Source organism: Notamacropus eugenii, chromosome 3 (genome assembly GCF_028372415.1).
Source record: "Notamacropus eugenii isolate mMacEug1 chromosome 3, mMacEug1.pri_v2, whole genome shotgun sequence".
NCBI classification, from domain to species: domain Eukaryota; kingdom Metazoa; phylum Chordata; class Mammalia; order Diprotodontia; family Macropodidae; genus Notamacropus; species Notamacropus eugenii.
Genome location: NC_092874.1, coordinates 141,191,832 through 141,211,609, shown reverse-complemented (window position 1 = coordinate 141,211,609; position 19,778 = coordinate 141,191,832). Strand labels below are relative to the sequence as shown.

The window sequence follows — 19,778 nt, the reverse complement described above, 5'->3', positions numbered from 1 at the left end:
ATACCGTGTAAAATGTCAAATCGTAGAACACCGTTTCATTTTTCCTAAAACTCCCAATCTGCCTACTGTCATTTAATGAGTCATGTGCAAAGCTCATTGGCTTCTAGGATAGCAACCTCAGAGTTTGAATTTCACAAATTCAAAGCTAACTGACTTTAACATGGTCATTTTCTTTCTTCCTTTGGTGGGAGTAGGTCTCACAATGCAGTCTTTATAAATTTTTTTTTTCATATTTACATACAGCTAAAGTCACATTTTCCCCCCCCAAAGTTCCTTCTTGGACCCATTTTTCCTCCAAAAACCTGTCCTATCAGAAATGATTAAAATGGAACATGGATCAAAATTAATTTAAAAATTTTGTAGTTCTTAACATTTTTTTCATGATTATTGTCTTGATATTATTAGACAGACTGAGAAAACAGACTATAACTAATTATATCCTTCTCTAAATTAAAAAAAATTAATGTGCTAATGAAGCCTCTTCTAGGAAATTTGAAAAAAGGAGATTGCATTAATTTGACTCTATTTGGCTTTGATGCCTACAAAGTTTAAATTCTTGCCTTTCAGATTATACTCTTTAATTCACTAAATTATTAGCAAAATAAATTAATTTATGGGTTATATTTTAACACACATTACTTAAAAAGCTAGGCAGATTCATTGTTATATATGTCATATAAATCAGAATTTGGTAGACTGAAGCAATGCACTGGATAGTGGGATGCACTTAACCATGACCCATTAGCAACTTGCTAATAACTAGCTCCTCAATTTTCAGCAGGTAGAAAGAGGTAGACATAAAGGTTCAATTCTCTGTCGAATTGGGAAAATGGCTTAATTCTGAGGAGCTACAGTAACTTCAATAGAGAAGTGCTAATAAACCCCCAAATTTAATCCTATTCAGTTCGCAAAGACAGAAATCTAAAATTGGAGAAATTATGAGTAAGAGTGGGGACTGAACCATCACTCAGGGAATACATTGATCACAGACTATTGTTTAAATACAGAAAACATTGTTATGGTTAAAATTGTCTTATATTCTTACATTTTAACAAAACTGTTAATATTAAATACTTTTACATAATGTATAATGTGTATAACAATAGAAAACTTACCAGACTAAGCTAGACAGTGTTAATTTTTTTATTGAGTGAAAAAATAATAAATTTTATGGAAGAACATAAGCATTAACGAGCCAGAATATCCTTTTTTCGCTTAATATATTCTGACTTAAATTAGACAACTCCTTGGAAGAAAAGACTGAGTTTGTTTGGAAGATGTGTGCATTTGACACTTTCCATCATTAGGAAAATGTTAAATGACCCTGAGATAAGATTATAAAATTGCCCAGTCTTTTGATTTGGGTGCTACCAACAACACGTGCACAAGTAATTTCTATTTAGCCTGCTGTTGTACCTATATGGATTACAGCTAATCTGACTAATTTTGGATTCTATGCTGCCTTATTAATGGTCACAGCAAAGGCAACTCAAGGCACTGGCCTGCATGCTTTGCATATTTGTACCTTAAAATTCATTATAGGAAGGGTCTTTTCTATTTACAATGGGCCCAGAGGCCTTCCAATGGTCCCAGCTCAGTCTATAATACTATTCAGAGCAAGAGATTTTTTTTCTAGCTAGTTTTTTTCCCCACAATAGTAACCAAGCAAGTCTGCTTTACATGCTGTAGTTTCTTCCTAGAAAATAAGGCAGTTTTGTTCTTAGATGATTATTTCAGAGCAGTCTTGGTCTGTTTTTTTCTAATACACAGGAACATGCAACCTTTCTTCAAATTGCATGGCAATATTTAGTAGATCTTATACATTTACTGAGAATTTGGGTTACAAATGTTATTCACCAAACACACTTTTCAGTTTAAAATAATACAGTTCCCAACCCCTTGCATATACTGCAATTGCTTAAGAAAACAGTGCAACTACAAAGTGGCAAGATATCTTCCACGCACAAAAAATGGCATATAAAAAGTGGCAAGTTAGTCATATTTGATAGTCAAAGACTCTTAGGCATGTTCCATCTTTGGTTCTTAATTACGATTTGACAAGTTTGAAGCCTTGTCCTGTGTCCAGCACGGCTGGAAGAAACCACCTCATTTTTAACCTTTTCAAGCACCTAAAACAAGCTTTGCAGATCCAGAAAAGGTTTAGACCACAGAGCCAGTTTGCCAAATGCACCAGAGGGTACGTAATACGAGGAAAATATAACATCCAGTGCTTGGCAACATCACTTCCTGTTGGCAAATGCAGAGTATAGTCACTCCATCGTTTGGATACACCGTACACTGCTTTAACGGCACGTCCCTTTTCCGTCCAGCTGATGTTGCTGTTAGCATTACAGTTGTATTCTACCCAGTCTCTTGTGAAGTCTCCAAGCTGTGCAGGGTCAGCTTCTTCAAGGTCCACCACCTTGGTCATCTCAGCTCCCTGCACTGCGATATACTGATCATTAATTTTTCTCACTTCTTTAACCCACGGTATTGAGTTCTCATTATCTAGTACGATAATAAGTCGGGAACAGAAAGAACCATTCTTTTCTCTCCACCATTCCAAAAGTGTGTCAAGCCGTAATGTGTCTCCACCTACAAAAAAAAGGAGAAAATTCAAAGGTAAGACTGTATATCTAAAGATACTGAGGCTGAGATTTTAGGAAGGTCTGTGAAAAGACTAATATTTACCCAAACTTTCCTAATGCAGCTTCTTTCCCCTCTGTCTACAACATAGGGTAGAGCCAAACTCCTCCTTGCTTCCTGGTCACCTATAGGCATAAAAAGTCTCAGCTGTAAGAGCTGAGATGTCTCTGACTGGGAGATTTCCTGAAGAACATCCAAGTCACAACCAGAAGTGTTTTCAGTGGAGACAATGATGCACGCAGAGAAGCTGAGTACTGCTATATGTTATGTTTGGGCAAAGGAAAACTCCTTGTGCTAACAACTGTTCAATGATTGGCAGTTGCCTCATTTCATCTCCCACAGAACCTGAAGAGGTGAGCTGTCTCCAACAAGGTCACACAATGAAAAGAGTGGCACAGCCAGGATTAGAGCCCAGTGCTTTTTCAACTGGATCATGTTGCTAATCATTTTATTTAAACTTCAGATTAATAAACTCTAAATTCTTGGAATTAAACATGCAATCTAAAACTAAAGACTTCCTTTACAGGAGACATTTTAAAAACCAGATTTTAGACTAGTAAAAAAAAAGTTATCCTTTTTTTGTTATTTGCCATTAAAAGTAGATTTGCTGAGATAGTCAAGAAACTTGTTTTATAAACATGAATATGGCTTATTTTAAAAGGATGTTTATTTATGAGAAAATTATTGTAATGAGAAAATGATTATTTTCTTACATTAATAACCAGTTTTATATACAGGACGCAAAGATACTCATTTTTGCTTTCTCATTCAAAGTCTAGTATCTCAAGGACATTTCAGACCTTGCCCCAAAATTTACCCCACCCACACCATCTTATCTGGGTGGAATTCTTACCAATATCCACCATTGTTCAAGCAGGACTGGGTGGAGAATAGATTCTTCTGTATAGATGACTTGAGTGAAATGATCTGAGAATGCCGAGATGACCAAAGTCATGTCCTCTAGCCCCTCATTAGAAAAAGCTTACCTCTCATTATAATATTCTTTCTTTCATTATTTGTTAACCAATCAAACTTCTACCCTCAGTAACACCACCTTCTCCAAAAGTATTTAAACATTCAACGACCTCCATGCTGGGTCTTTGGTTATGAGGGAGAGACCACGGACCTCTATTATTTGCTAGTCTAATTAATAAGTTGATTATTAATTACCAAGAAACTCTGTCTCTCTAGGGCTTTTCATTTGTATCATTTAATAGGGAATACCAATCATTGAACTTAACTAATCAATTACTACATTCATCTCTCCTGATTTTTGGTGGGTAAAGACTGAAGGTTTTTTTTTTTTTGAGGGATTAACAATCACTTTAATGAAGCACATGTATCATTCCTTTAACCAAGTACATATATCATTCACCTAATTCAGGGGAGTCTGTGGTCTGCAGTTTCTGTTTGAGTTGGACCCCACTGGTGTAAGGTATTTGTGGAGTTTGCTACACAGTTTCACAATTATCCTTCATTTCACCTGGTACATTGGTACTTTGCCTGATGCTAAAACTCAGGAAACCACTGGTTTGATTTTTCCTGATTTCTCCATTCTTCCTTCCAGGTACTGAGATGCTGGTAGAGCAAAGTCATAAAAATATATTGATTTATCCCACTGCCAATAGTGCTTATCCTAACTAGACCCAACACTGTTGCTTAGAAATGCTTTAATTCAGGACTCACTGATTTTTCATTATCATGCTCAAAGCAACTATTTCAAATATTTTTCTTTTTTAAACCCCATGCCCACTACAATAAGTGATCATAGATGATGTACCTGCATTTTCAATTAAAAGGTTGACAACATCCAGTCAGAAATTCCCTTTTGTTCAACTTGTCTCCCTCTATACTTCAAAACTTTCCAATATCTTTACCTATTCTCTTTTTCCCTTACAGATGAGGTAGGTGTCCCTACTCATTGCCAAAGTGAATTCAATAACTTTTTCCTTAATCCAATTCCTTACCATTTTTTTTGAGGAACTTGTTCTATCAATCAAGTGATTCAACAATAAGAAGGTAAATTTGATCTCACAAGCATGAGAAATTTGATGGGATGAGATCCATGATCAGAATATGTCTCAAGGTAGATAAGAGAAAATGGGAAGAGGAAGATAGCATTGTATTTTAAGAAGGTATACATTTTATGTGAAAAAATCCAGGAATAAGAGGAGAAATGCATGGTGAACAGCATTTGGGTAAAGGTTACGAGAGAGAAACAAGAATGATGTTGTTATCAGATTTTATTTCAGTCAACCTAGAAAGAGTAAAGAGATTGAGTCCAGAAAACATCTAACGCATGGCAGAGAGATATCATACTGCAGTAAATGAGGGAGGTCAACTGCACAACATCTGCCCGTGCTTTCTCTCTGCCAAAAGAGGAGCAATGATATCTTATCTGGGCTTAATTATAACATCCTTCAAAAGGTGGAAGAATGAACAAGAAAAAATTCTGTTCTAGATCTGAGTTCCACTAGTAGGAAGGAAGGAACTGGCTGCTGCTGAAGTGGAGAAGATGGGATCTTTTGGGGGATATGGCCACTCCCTCCTAGAGTTTGATACATGTGGAGAAAAAAGCCACAGGTATCTGAGAAGCAGTCTAAATTTTTGGAGAAGCAGTAAGAGGCAGAATGTAGACTGAAATTCTACAGATGAAGCCAGTCTAAGAGGGATGGAAAACTCAGGAATCAAACTGGGAAGACATAAAAATAAGAAGATTTTAAAAGGATATGTGGAGAAGAAGAGGTACTGTATGGTACAGCACAGTAGGTACAGAGCCAGTCTTGGAGTCAGAAAGACCTGGGTCTATATTTGGCCTTTGACACAAAACTCTCAATAGAAAGAAAACAGATGTTTCATCTTTATTATAGCAAAGCTTTTGGTAAAGTATCTCATCCTATGTTTGTGGAGAAAATGGAGAAATACAGACTAGGTAATATTAAAAATAAATGGACTGAGAAATGACTGGACAGTTGGATTCTAAGAGTTAATTGTTCACTGTACACATGACAACAAGTCTCCAGTGAAGTACCTAAAGGACTGCTTTTTATCAATGATTTGAGTCAAGATTATAGATGGTATGTTTATCAAACTTGCAAATGATAAAGCTGGGAAGGATAACATTCTGGATGATCAAGACAGGATCTAAAATAATTGTTACAGGCTAGAAAATTGGGCTAAATTTCATAAGATGAAATTTAACAGGGGAAAATGTAAAGTTTTACATTTGGGTCCAAGAAATCATAAGTACCAGAGGGGCAGGTAGAAAGCAGTCGAAATGAAAGAAATCTAGGGTTTGATATGAGTCAAAAGTGTAATTAAGAGACAGGAATAGGAACAGAATAATAACCTTCCTGTATTCTTCTCTGCTCAGATGTATTTGTTAGTCAACAAACAGTGGTAGGTGCTGTGCTGTATGCTGGGGGTACCAAGGGCAAAAGCACTGTCTCTGCCCTCCAGGAGCTCAGATTCTAATGTGGAAGACAACATGGAAACAATTGTTTACATAGAAGATACAGAGAGAGTAGCTGAAAGGTAATCTTCAATATTGTGTTCAGTCCTGGGCACCACATGTTAAGAAGAACATTAACAAAATGAAGAACGTATGGAGGAAAGCAGTCAGGAAGGTGATGGAAGAAAACAGGGACATTCAGCCTGGAAAACAGAAGGCTCAGGAAAGACATGCTTGATGCCTTCAAGTATTTCATGGGGAAAAGGGCTTAGCCTTTGTTCCTCCTCTAGTCTCAGAGACAGAACAAAGGAAGAAGGTATTTTAAATTTTTAGTTGATTCCAGGAAAAGTTCCCTAACAATAAGAGCTATCTCAAAATGAATGGGCTGCCTTGGGTGGAAGATGGTTCCCCTTCACAGAAGGTCTGCAAGCTGTGGCAGGGTGCCCCTTTATTAGATATGTTATAGTAAGAATTTTTTTTCTGGTCAGTTGGACTAGGAAGCTTCTGAGACTCCTTCCAACTCCAAAATTCTGTGACCTGTTTCTTATATATTTTTAACCTTTCCTTCTTTCCATAAAAATACTTAGGGACTCAACAATTCTAAAAAGTCCAAACCAAGCCTTCCTCATGTTCTAGTTGGGTGTACTACTTTTAGATCTCACTGAATCACAGCAGGTGACTCTGGGTTCTAAAAGGTAATGCTAGCGGTGTGCAAACTTGAAGAGCTCTGAATGAACTGCAAGGGTTTTGAGGAAAGGTCTGTTCACATCCATTGTCTGAAGACTAGCCTCACTGAATAAATCCAAAAACATTCATGGTGCAGTGGGCCATAGGATGATGACTTTTTTGGTTCCAGCCACTCTCAAAAGACTACCTGCTATGTTAGAGGAGTTGTGGTCTGTGGGACAGAGCTCACATACTAGCAGTTAAGGTCCCCAAAGTAGAGAAATATATATTTTTACATTCAGGTCCATAGTGTAGCAACTAGAATAATTATCTTAAAAAACATTTGATTTCATCTTCACAGACCCTCACTAATATGTTTTAAGATCACTCGTGAGTAACCAACATTTTATATGAATTTGCTGCAAACCTACTGATGTCATCCTCTTTTTTTCACTCAAAGCTCTATTCTTTATCACTTCTTTAACAACCATCTCTTAGAGCTCAATAATTTAATTTAGCTGCTCTAAAATACTTTAGTTTTTCCTCTCTTGAAGCTCACTATAAACTTTCTTAACCTACAAGTATTTTGTAAAAACATTTACTATTAAAGATGAATATTATATACATATATGTATAACATATATACATATATAATACAGTTATTTTACTGGAATGGAGAAAGTGGATCATTTACAAACAGAATACTTCCTCCTCCACAAGAAAAGCTATATTAAAGGTACAACCAGGTTAACATCAATTGTTAAAAATACCTGGGCTTAAACATATATTATTAACAGGTTTAAAAGTAAGAAAATATGCTTTATCATTTATCTCCCTCAGACAGTAATTTAGACAAAACATTTTAAATTCTCATAAAATTTGCACAAGAGGGTTCACCCAAATGATTAAAGTGGCCTCCAATTTCAAAATACTTGAGATTCTATATATACACAAATGTGTTTCTTATTTTATATTTTCAGTTGCCTAATACCATCAGAAAATTCTATCATTTTATAGTTGGGAGGGATATTATAGGTTAAGTCCACCCCTCATGTTATGGCTGAACTGAGTTCCCCCCCAGAAAAGATTAGCTCATTTATTTAGATTTAGTGATAATGTTAAGACCAGAATTTGAGATTCCTTTTTATACAAGTTAACATTCTTTCAACTACGCCACCCTGCCTTAATTAAGACACAACATTTTCTTTACTGAGTTCTTTGAAATAAATAAAATGACAAAATGAACTAAAAAACTCTGTTCTTATTCTTCATAGACAAAGACTATGAAATACTTTATTTGTAGAAATTAGCTTTTAAAAATACTCTGTAGCATTATCTGAAAATACTAAAAGAAAAATTACTGAGTCTAATAAGTCTAATCTGAGTAAGATTCTTTTTCCTCAAACTGCTACGTAATATAATTCTCTTTTTAATTCAGAAGACTTTTCTCTAATATCAATTAAAGTTATCCACAGTAAATGGATCCAGAACTCTGGGATTTCACAAGACTGAGTATAGGCATGCGTGCTGTATGGCAATAAGGAGAGGAACCTACAGGTCTGGACTGATAAAAACATTTCCAACATTTAAAAAGTTTATTACCTGCCAGTGCCCATTCTCCTGTACCATGAGTGTGACCACTGTAATATAAAACATAAGTGTCATGTCTGGGTCCATCTGTAGTCCGAAGTTCAAGGAAAGTTTTGAGCTTGGAATGTAGAGTATCCAAAGAAAATCCACTTGTGGAATAGTCACATCCATATGTTTCAATCATGTGATAAGCAAAAAATCGCTGAATGGCATTGAGCATGCCAGTAGACCTCAAGTTCAGCTCCTGAACATGATCTGGTGGAAGAAGTGTTGGCTGACCATCAGGACTACATGGAAGAAAAAATAAAAACAGAAAAATAAATTAAGTTGGAAGGATGCTAAAGATCTAGGCCAGAAGATCTGAATCATTTTTGTGTCATGGAACCCTTTGGCAGTCTGGTAAGGTCTATGGGTCCTTCTAAGAATAAAATTTTTAAATGCATAAAACAAAATACCTAGGAAATCAATTATATTGAAATGCAGTTATCAAAAAGAAAAAATTAAGCCTAAGTTCATGGGTCCCATGTTATCAATTCTTGATCTACGCCAGGGGTGGGGAACCTACAGCCTCGAGGACACAAGTAGCCCTCCAGGTCCTCAAGCATGGCCTGTGGATTGAATCCAAACCTCACAGGACAAATCCCCTTAAGAAAAAGAAATATATAAAATTGCTCAGCTAAAATATCTAGATGCTAGAGAAGCATCAATATAAATGGTAATTATGACAGAAAATTCTGGAATGTGCAAACTAACACTTACATACACATTTTATTTATCCAGTATTATAATTTCCTTTCTGAATGGTTAAAAAAAAAATTCCATCATTTGTTACAGAGTATGCCTTTTGAAACTTTTACCTCAAATATGAATCTCTACAATTTAAAAAAAAGGGACAATAAGACTTTTTGAAAACTAAGTTCTTGTAAGGGATTAAAATAATTTAGTTTTAAAAGTGTATCTCTTCCCCTTTAAGTGGAAAAAAGACCTAAGTTCTGCAGTTATAACTTCTTCGTGACAAAAAAATTATTTTCCTCTCAATAAACGTACTATGTAAGCAAAATCAAGGCATCTCTTAAATAGAATACATTAAACTTGGTTCTTTGGGGTTAAGACAAACACGCACACCAAATGTACATCACAACAGTTTTAGAGCAAACCAGAGGTGGGGAATCTATTGCCTTGAGGCCACATGTGACCTTCTGGGTCTTTGGGTTTGGCCTTTTGACTGAGTCCTGGTTTTATAGAACAAATCCTTTAATTAAGGGGATTTGTTATGTGAAGTTTGGATCCTGTCAAAGGGCCACACATAAGGCCATAGAGGCCCACATGTAGCCTCAAGGCTGCAGGTTCCCCACCACTGGAATAAATCATCAATATCATGGATAACTGATTAATAAATAGTATAGCCATTTAAATAAGAAATTTCTTTGTAATGAACTCTCAAAGAAATTATTAAACTTTTCTACTTTGGGGGCCAACATATTTAAATAAACCACAGGTTCTTAACCTGGGGTCCAGGAATGTTAAAGACATTTTTGGTAGCCTTATTTCAATATAATTGTATTTACTTTATACACTTAAAAACATAATTTTGAAGAGTCTATATGCTTCACCAAATGGCAAAGGGGTCCACAACAAAATAAAAGGTTAAGAACTCCTGAAATAAACAATTTAAAATGTTTTGAATATGCCGTGCTTACTCAGAGCAAGAGTTTTTGTCATTTTTTTACGAGTATAAAACGCAATGCTTATATTTTTAAAAATTGTTCATCAAAACTGATTTAAACTTAATAAATGGTCATGAATATTCTAATGATCCATCCTGGATCACTGTACCTGCAGAAGTTGGTGGGAATCACAACAGCATATCCAACACATGTTCCTCCTAAACAATTACCCAGTTCATGGAAGAGCCCATGAGCCATGGATTCCAATGGTAAAACGATAAGAAACATGCTCAAGAAGATTCCATTTGTTGGCTAGAGGAAACAAACAAAAAAAGTCATTTATCAAATACATTTGTTCGCACATTTCAATTAACCTATCCCATACCTGCTAATAAAAAACCCCAAAATTCTCTCAAAACTCTTCAACCTAGATCTTTCATTTAAATTCTAGTGCTACCAGCTGTGTGACCTAGAATAAGTCACTTTAACTCACCAGGCCTCAGTTTTCTCATTTGTAAAATAAGAGAGTTGGACCAGAAACTTTATAATGGATATAATATAAGGATATAAATCCTATGCTGCTAATCCTATGTCATCTGACTGGCAGACCTTGGTCCAATCTGCCCAGAAAGAGCCATTATGTCATCTGTAAAATAAGAAGGGTCGAGTAGATAGCCTCTAAGGTCTTTTCCAACTCTACATCAATTATCCAATAATCTATGAATCTCCTGGCACGTAATGTCCACTATGAATGTCACTGATGAGACAACAGAGGTTCCTTGATTTCAAACCTAGTGATTTTTCCACTGCCATTGCTTATTAATTGTCCACACATACCTTGATAATTACAGTGTTGATGGAAGCCCTTATACTTAGGCTCTCTAAAAAGTTATTCATTTCTCTTATGAAAAGTAAGAATTTTATGTGAAATTTCTAATTTCCTATCACTAAAGGAAAATCACCTGAAATTGTAGCTGCTGTAGCATATGAAATATATACAGCACTCTTCCATGTGTTTTCAAATAGAGTAGTTACACATTAAAGCATGTATAGCTAAAGGGAAGAAACATAATGGTAGTTTTTGAAAATCACTGAATAGTAATCCTAAATATCGGATTAATCTCAGATATGGGAAACTAGGGCAAGAATTTCAGAATTGCAGTCTTTTTTATTTCAAAAGTTACTGATTTTTTTTATTAGTTCAAGGGGATAATGCAAGTATTTCCTTTTTAAGTGTTACAGAGTTTGAATAGTCTCTTAATCAATAAGGAAACTGGAATCCATTTTGATACTAACCTCCTTATTCTTCTTTCTGACATTTTTCCTTTATTTCTTTTCGCTACTGCGGAGACTTGTCCTAGAGATATCCCTGACTCTTCTTCCCTCACATCCCCTACATGCAATTAAGGGTTGTCTTTGTCTGTTCTACTTGTCAACCTGGGAAAAACTCAGACCAACTAAGGTCACTGGTAAATAAAGTGAGGCATTTACTCAAGACCGAAAAACAGTAAAGTGGGACAAATGCTTTATTCAGACAAGGATGCCCAGGGAAGAGGGGGGAAAAGGGGTTCTTAGAAAGCATCATCATGGGAAATAGCAGGAGGGCACACAGCCTGGAGACACACAACGGCCAGGCTACGGGAGGGCAATGTTAAGGAGTTACAGAAACAAGGTTGCAGAAATGGCCTTGGATCTTTGCCAGGTATTTCAGAAACAAGGACAGTGGGAAACTACACTGGGGTGTGTGTAGGTTTTCTCAAGGGCAGTCAGAATGTGCTGGTCAGAGCTAGGTTGGGGACCCAGGCTTTCCCCAGAGTCTAACACTCTGCAACGCTTCTCATACCCAAGTCCTCTCCCCCTGGCTCCACCACCACTCTAATTCAGGTCTTGATCACCTCTAACGTGGACCACTGCAATAGCCTCTCCCCTTTCTAATCCGTTCCCTCCATCTGACAACTTGATTTCTCCAAACCACTCATTCAGAAATCTTAATGGGCTGTCTGTTGCCTCAAGGATAAGAACCTTTAAAGTTCTCAGCAGTATGGGTCCCACTTAACTTTCAAGTCTCCATATTATACACTCTCCCTCCCATCAAACTGGATTACTAGTTGTTCTCTCCACAACATTCCGTAGCTTGTTCCTATCCCATGCCTTTGCACATGGTGGTAATATACTCCTCACTTTCCCTTAGAATTCCTATGTTCCTTCAAAGCACAGCTTAGGTACTACCTCCCACAAGTCATTCCCTTATTTATTCCCTGTCCCTTGACATCTTGTGAATGCTTTTTTTTCCTTTAAATTATTTTGTATCACTTGTTCTGCTGTAATGTCGGCTTTTGTGTAGACGCATCAAGCCCAGTAAAATGCTGAGTTCCTTAAGGGCAGCAGCTATTTTATCTTTATATCCCCAGCCTTAATAAGTGTTTGTTGATGACAGGGTAAGCTGTTCATAAGAAAAAGGACATATTGAACATACATTAATAACAGTGACCTGCAGAGTATTATATACTTGTGTAAATTAAAACCCTCAACTCTTACTGTTTTTTTAGAAAAAAAATTTTTTCTAAAATAAACTGACAAACCTAGCATCACTTCCACCATACAGGCTTACTACACAATTTGTGTATAACTGCTATTGGCACTTCTGGTTGTTCTTTTGAGAAAGGAGCTATCCACACACACACACACACACACACACACACACACGTGTGGCATATTATTGCACTTTTAAAAAACATAACAAATATGAAGAATTCAAAGAAGCATGGGAAGACTGACAGGAACTGAGGTAGAGTAAAACAGGCAGGATCAAGAAAACAGTGTCTATCACTAACAACATAAAAAGAAACTGAAGGCGGTGTGAAAATAACAAGCTTGGTTCTAGACAAAAAGTTAGAGAATATGGGTACGATACATTATATGCATATAACATAAGATCAGATGGATGTATGGGTTAGCTTGCTGAACTGCCTTTTTTTCCCTCTTTTTATTTTTTGTTACAAATGATGGCTCATTAGGCGTAGTGGGGGAATGGATATGTTAAAAAATGAATATGCTGTCAAAACAAGGTATCAATTAAAAACTTTAAAACCAGCTACAATATGAATAGCTTCTTCCTGTATCATAATTTATGCTGCTTCTCTATAGATCCTTTGGATATTAGCCAACTTAATGTTATCAGAACTTTTTTGGGGGGGACAATTAGGACCGTGTCAAGTGTGTGAGGCTGCACCTGAGCTCCTGTTCTCCTGACTCCAGCACTGATGCTCTATCTGCTACACCACCAAGCTGCCCCAATTAAGAACTCTAAAGTATGGGTAGATGTTGCATTGCAGCTGCATGTACATCTTTACAGGCTCTCTTCATATTATTTGCATTTTCGGTCAGCACAGCAAGTGCTATAATTTTCCCTATCTTCTTTCTGTAAGGTTTTACAAATCATATAAGGGATATAAAATAACGTTACTGACTAGAATGAGTTTTGACATGTTCTCTAAAAAAAGGTGAGACCATAAAGACTATTTTCCAATGATGCTGTCATCGCTTAGGACATTTCTGCAAATTCCTCTTTGAGAAACTGTCTTCTCTTACTTCCCCTGTTTAAGAACCTTGGGCTGAACTCCCCATTTGTCATACAACAAAATACAACCTCCTATCGTCTGGCTTTGACCAGTCTTTACACGTGATTTCACCCTATTTCCCTGGAGGTGCTGGCTCTATGCTCCAGCCCAACAGGGCCGATGACGGTCGCCTGATGTCATCCAGCCCTCTCCTATCTTCATGTATTGTGCATTCACAAATGCTGTCTCAGGAACTGAGATTACGAGGCAAATGCAAGGAGCGCACTGAATGAAGTCAGGATCTAGAGTCAAGTCCCTGCACTGATGCTTCTCACTTATCATGTGATCTTCTCTGCGCTCTAGTTAAAATGAGGGAGGAGTAAGACCTACAAAGATCTAAATCTATTAGTGCATGGAATGCACACTGTCCCTCATTTCTGAACTGACAGTAAAGGCAAAAGAATGTGCACTATATATGTGTGATCCTGGAAAATCAGGTAATATAGCTAGGCCCAGTTTCTCATGTGAAGGTAGATTAAATCTTCTCTAAAGTGCCTTCTGTTTCTAAGTTTATGATCCTACATAGTACCATCAAAGATCCCTCATTTTTCTATATTGTTTCATTTGTCTTTCATTAAGACTGGAACTTGCCTTTCTTACTGTTTATTTTCAATAGAAAATATTATGACTATTGATGCCTCTATTTCATAGAAAAGACTTATTAACCCCACCCCCAGATTCCTTAACCTATAAAATTTTATTTTAAAAATAGATTAAAAAATCTTTAAAAGTACATGTAACACTGGTTTTACTTTTCTAATCCTAACAAATACATATGCAATAATAACACAGTTACTACTGTGTAGTGTAACTGCTTTAATGAACAAAACATATTACATATATACATATGGATATACATGTATGCAAAATAAAATTAGGGGTAGATTGTAAATTTTGCAATTCAAGTTATTCATAATATACTTGTGAACTGCAAAAAAGTTCAAACTGCTCATCTATTTTGCAGGTCACTCAAACGGGACGACGCGTAATTTAAAATTCCGATTTAAGTGTTAACCGATGAAAGTGTCTAATAACAACACCCAGCACTACTGAATACAAGAATATATCCAGCAGCAGTAATGAATACAATATAAGCTTTTCATGGGTTTACTGTTCACGAATTTAGACACCTGTGTGTGCTACCATCTGATTTTAACAGCTTTAAAACATAAACTTGTCTTTATGTTTAAAATAGCTTTACAAGTGTTGAAGAGTCAAAGGTGGCTTTGCAAAAGTACAATAAAACATTAAGACAGCACTAAGATAGAATTCCTTTCTTCAAAAAATAATATATATCATATATCAGATTCATTTTATAAGGTGAGAAAATAACAGTGCTCTAGAAAAATAAAAGAAAAAATTCTGCCTACCCGGAGGTTCCTTATGAGAGAATGAAATATAAGTTCATCAGTTCTGGAAAATCACTTGCTACATTTGAAGCATATTTTTAAAAAATAATGGAAAATAGACCAAAAACTGTGATTACTTTAGATTATTTCCAAATTAGTAAGCCAGAAATACTACCACGTATTCTATTAAAATAAGATAAATAAGCCAAAGAGAGGATAGCTTGGCACTGCCAACATTCCAAGACCTGATGGTCGTATCCTTAGTCGAACAGATGGCAAACACATCTAGGAGGAGCCAGTGTAGATTAAAGTTATTTCATCTGCTCATTCATTTTCAAAAAGCCTGAATATTCCTGGTATGTAAAGCACTGAGTCACAGCCTCAGGCTAGAATTCATCTGCGACCTTAATATGCCCATTCTATTTTAAGTTACTACTCTATTGTCACAGACAAGACAGAGAGCCTGGATGATAAAAATGAGGAGAATTATCTCTGGATGTTTTTCTCTAGAATTAGCCTTCCATTTTAGTCAGTCCACTATAAATCTTTAGAACAAGTCTGAATTTCAGGGAGTGGCACATCATGAGTGAAAGAGTAGATAATGAGCTATCTTACATCTATATGTAATGACCTTTGTCCAAATATGGGCAACATATGTTAGTACTTTATTCAGAATTTCTTCTTAAGGCTGTTGTAGCATAAATCCCTATACAGTATGCAAAAATTGTTAGCAGGTTTCTTATAAGTCAAACTGATATTAAACTAGAAGAATTGCTAATTTAGAGTCTACAAAATGAATCATCAAAAGGCTTTGAAAATAAATTGAATTCAAGAATCCTGGAGCTGAAAAAGGCCTTAAAGAGATGACTTAGTTCATTTTCCTTTATACCCCTTCTATCATATCGCTGACAAATAGCTATCCTGGCTCAGTCTAAAAACCTCCAGCAACAATACTTTCTAGATTCATTTACAAATTTTAGTGTTATGCCAACTAAGCTACAAAGGGGGTACTTTATAAAAGCTAGCTAAAATTCATTTAGAGGAACAAAAGATCTAGAATAGAATCTCAAAGGAAAGAAGGGGGGAAAGTATAAAGGGAATATAGTATTTAGACATGTCAAATTATATTACATAGGAGCGACCATCAAAACTACTTGATATTGGTTAAAAAAACAGACAAGTAGACCAGTGAACAGACCAATAAACAAGAATCAGAAATACATGATAAAACTCTGTGTGTAAGAAGAATTTTGTTATCCTTTTTAGAGTTAAGTTTCTCAGGATCCATGGCCATGGGAACGCCTAGTTTCCAGGTGTTGGATAATAACTCCCAGAATACCCTCAAGGATCCTAGATAGTAATTCCTAGAATCATATTGACAGGTAGTCCTACTGAGGCTGCACCATAAGATATGGGAGTGACATAATTGATAATTACTACACTTGCATGGAATGATGATATTGCTAGTTAACTTGTGAGCTTAACTGTTGGCAAGATGCCTTCTTTGTCTGTTGCCCTACAAAGTAAGTGGGCACTGGCTGTCGAGCGGGGAAACCTCGGGGGAAACCACAGGTAAGGTATAGAGGAATGCATGTACCTACCTCAATCAGCCCCCATTGAGGCCAGAGGGGATTTAGGAGTGCACAAGCTTTCTTGACTGACCCCATCAAGGTACAGGGGGAGGTAGTTGCCCCCCTCCCCCTTCTTGTCAGACCCTTCAAGAAGGGTGATTGGAGAATGCTGAAGGAGTTAGTGCTCCCATTATCAGCAACCCTTCTGAGAAGAGTAGACTAAAATAAAGCTGATTATTAACTTCTCCAAAGACGTCTGCCTGTCTCACCAGATGAAAAGTGAACCTGTTAGAGGCTGGAGACCAAAAATTCCACTGCCTCCTGTGTGTTATTTATGAAATAACCTCAAAGGACAAATTACTTAGGAAAGGGTTCCCTTTTCAACAAGAACTACTGGGAAAACTGGAAACAGTTTAAAGCATATACCATAACAAGCTCAAAATACATACAAGACATATATACCAAAATACTTATAGCAGCACTTTCTACAGTAACAGACCTTTAAAAAAAGTGGCTGCCCAATGACTGAAGAAGATCAAACTGGCTCATGACTATAATTAAATATGGCTGCACCAATAAAAAATATGAAGAATTCAGAAAAGCATGGGAAGACTGATAACAGAGTGAAGTAAGCAGAACCAAGAAAACAATATGTACAGTGACTGCATACGGACAATGGAGAATGTAAACAGAAAGAACAACATAAAAGGGAGTTGTCTTCAGGAAGAGTTGGGAAAATCAGTCTCTGAACTCTTTACTGCAGATGTGAGAGATTTTAGGTATGGAATAGTGTGTATACTTCCACCATGGTTTATATGTTCATTAGCTTTGCTGAACTACTTTATTTTGTCTATCTTTTAAAATTTTTCTTATAAGGGATAATTTTCTGGGGAGTGGTAGGGAAGGATCTGTTTGGAAATGGATGGATATAAAGATAAAAGTTAATAATATAGGATAATTAAAAAAAAAGAAAACATAAAATGACAGGGTATCACTTATAAACACAATCTATTTCATTTCCAGCAAGCTCTAATTGCTAATAAATTCTCTATTAAACACCTTAATTCCTTCAAATTATCCCTAGTTTTGCTGACTGGGCACAATCAGAACAAGTCTCCTTTTTCTTTCCACCTGACAGTCCTTCAAATATTCAAAAACTTATCATACTCCAAGTTCAAGTTTTAAGAAAATGTATTCCAAACTATAAACTAGACATCAGTGTGTAGAGAGTGTTGCCAAGTATACCCTAAAAAAACGCCATTTTCCCATTAATATCTCACAACCAAAGTATGACATTTCTTGGGCAAATTTAACTCTGACAAGGATTAGACTTCTTATTTGGAGAGTACTCATTAACTCACAAATTAATCCCTTTGTTCTAAAATTGAGGAGGACTCCTAGACAAGGAGGGAACTTATCTGAACTTGGGAATTTGAGATCTTTGTTTAAGATAAAGTAAATGGAGCAGAAGCTCTGCCTAGGGAACTCCTAGTTATATTACATATATAAAAAGATATTTCCATTTCATCACCTCCAAAAATCCCAAAATTCTGCAAGATGAAATCAACTCAGAAACTCATCAAGATCAACGTCAAATCAACATCAGATACCTCCCCACTACCACCCACTCCCAACTTTTCAGCTTCTTTTTATGTGTACTCTCCCCATTTGGAGTGTGAGCTCTCTGAGGGCAAGGACTGTCTCATGCCTTCCTTTTTATCCCAAGCACAGTACGCAGTACACATTAAATGCTTAATAAACGTGTTGCCTCTAACTGTGTAGACCCTTTGACTTTAAGAGATCAAAGGAACAAGGACAAGACCTACATATTTTAAAGTAGAGTAAATAACTGGAAACAAAATGAATGCCCATCAATTAAGGAATGGCTGAACAAATGTATATTAATATAATGGACAGTTACTGAACCATAAGAAATGATGAGAGGGACAAATGCAGAGAAAACAGAGAGGACTTACGTGAACTGATGCAGAGTTAAGTGATTAGAACCAACGAAACAATTTATTTGACAACTTTTTAAAGGAACAGATAAATAAAGTTAAGAAGCTACTTAAGGACCAAAATCAACACTATGTCCAACTGTGATTATGGAAAACTGATGATGAATCATACTAACCACCTCTTCATCAGAGAGGTGATGAACCAGAGATACATGAGACAGTTTCAGATATCGCCAATGGGTAGATCTGTTTTGCATAACTATACTTATTTGTTATAAGAAGCACTGGGGTGGGGGAAGGACAGAATTGGGGCCACTGAGAATAGTGATAGTGAAAAAGGAAATAAAAATGTTAATGAATCACTAGAAATGCACATTAAAAAGCACAAGAAAGTTCAGAAGAGGATACAGACAAGCAATGCAATACTGGAACTACCATATTAAATGTGAAATACACAAAAATGGATAAGGTCCAATGCCTTCCCTGTTCTTGAATAAAGGCAATTTTAAGGAAGTTGTGCATTTTATAGAGTTTTCCTAATTCAAAAGCTGTTTTTTTTTTAAAGCCTTACTATTGTTTCGGAATAAAGGTTTTGGGTTTTTTTTTAGGAGGCTGGGGTAATAACAATAACTCACATTTATACGGTACTTTAAAGTTTACAAAGTGCTTCCCTCACAAAAATTGTTAGGTATTGTAGTGAATCAGGTTATACCATATGAGACACATCACACATCTCCTGTCTGCATGGCCTTTGAAGGGAAAACACGAACTTTGAAAAACATTCCTGGTGCTGTGCAGAAGTGCTGGGAACCCTGAAATGCAAAGATACAGGGCACAGGTCTGCCTCGAAAGAATTCAACCACTCAAGCCTTCCAGTCAAAGTAGCAAGCTTATTTGTGACTCTTAATACAAGGGGGGCAATTCCTAGTGAGTCTGTGCGTTTGGTAGAGACAAGACTGGTATTTTACAGCGAAAAAGACTGTAGGAAGATTTAGATGTGATAAAGGAATGGGAAGTAGCCTGGGCTAGTCTGGAGATAACAAGAGAATGGAGGATTGGACTGAGTCTGGCAGAAATGAAGACAGTTGAAAGGATTATACTGGGATGAGCCTGATGCCTCTAGGTTTGAGGGCTGGGTTCCTGAAATTTGAGAGAAAGTTCAAGGCCATGGGGTGGTCCCAGATCCCATACCTCATCATTCCCTTTTGACTAATGTTAGAATGGTTGCCTGCAAGGAAAATAGGCTTTCTTATCACAGAT

At 36.4% G+C, this 19,778-nt stretch overlaps 2 protein-coding genes across 6 annotated transcripts in view; one reads left to right on the top strand and one right to left on the bottom strand.

Annotated features, from left to right (window-relative positions):
* The window catches only part of LOC140533361 (uncharacterized), a 130,700-nt gene extending 115,780 nt beyond the window's left edge, over positions 1-14,920 (top strand). For 2 of the 5 annotated variants that reach the window (XM_072653005.1, XM_072653004.1), the window contains one exon: positions 14,605-14,919. In XM_072653005.1, the coding sequence (XP_072509106.1) occupies positions 14,605-14,654 (50 nt within the window). In that variant the 3' untranslated portion in view covers positions 14,655-14,919. Of the gene's footprint in view, positions 1-2,737; positions 7,256-14,604 lie in introns of those variants that run through there. The other 3 variants (XM_072653009.1, XM_072653003.1, XM_072653007.1) reach the window with 3 other exon arrangements.
* Positions 1,128-19,778, bottom strand: part of TMEM168 (transmembrane protein 168) — a 49,103-nt gene continuing 30,452 nt past the window's right edge. Inside the window, exons 3-5 of the mRNA XM_072652999.1 lie at positions 10,190-10,332; positions 8,366-8,640; positions 1,128-2,595 (exon numbers count right to left, since the gene is read on the bottom strand). Coding sequence (XP_072509100.1) covers positions 2,048-2,595; positions 8,366-8,640; positions 10,190-10,332 — 966 coding nt within the window. The 3' untranslated portion in view covers positions 1,128-2,047. The remainder of the gene's footprint in view (positions 2,596-8,365; positions 8,641-10,189; positions 10,333-19,778) is intronic.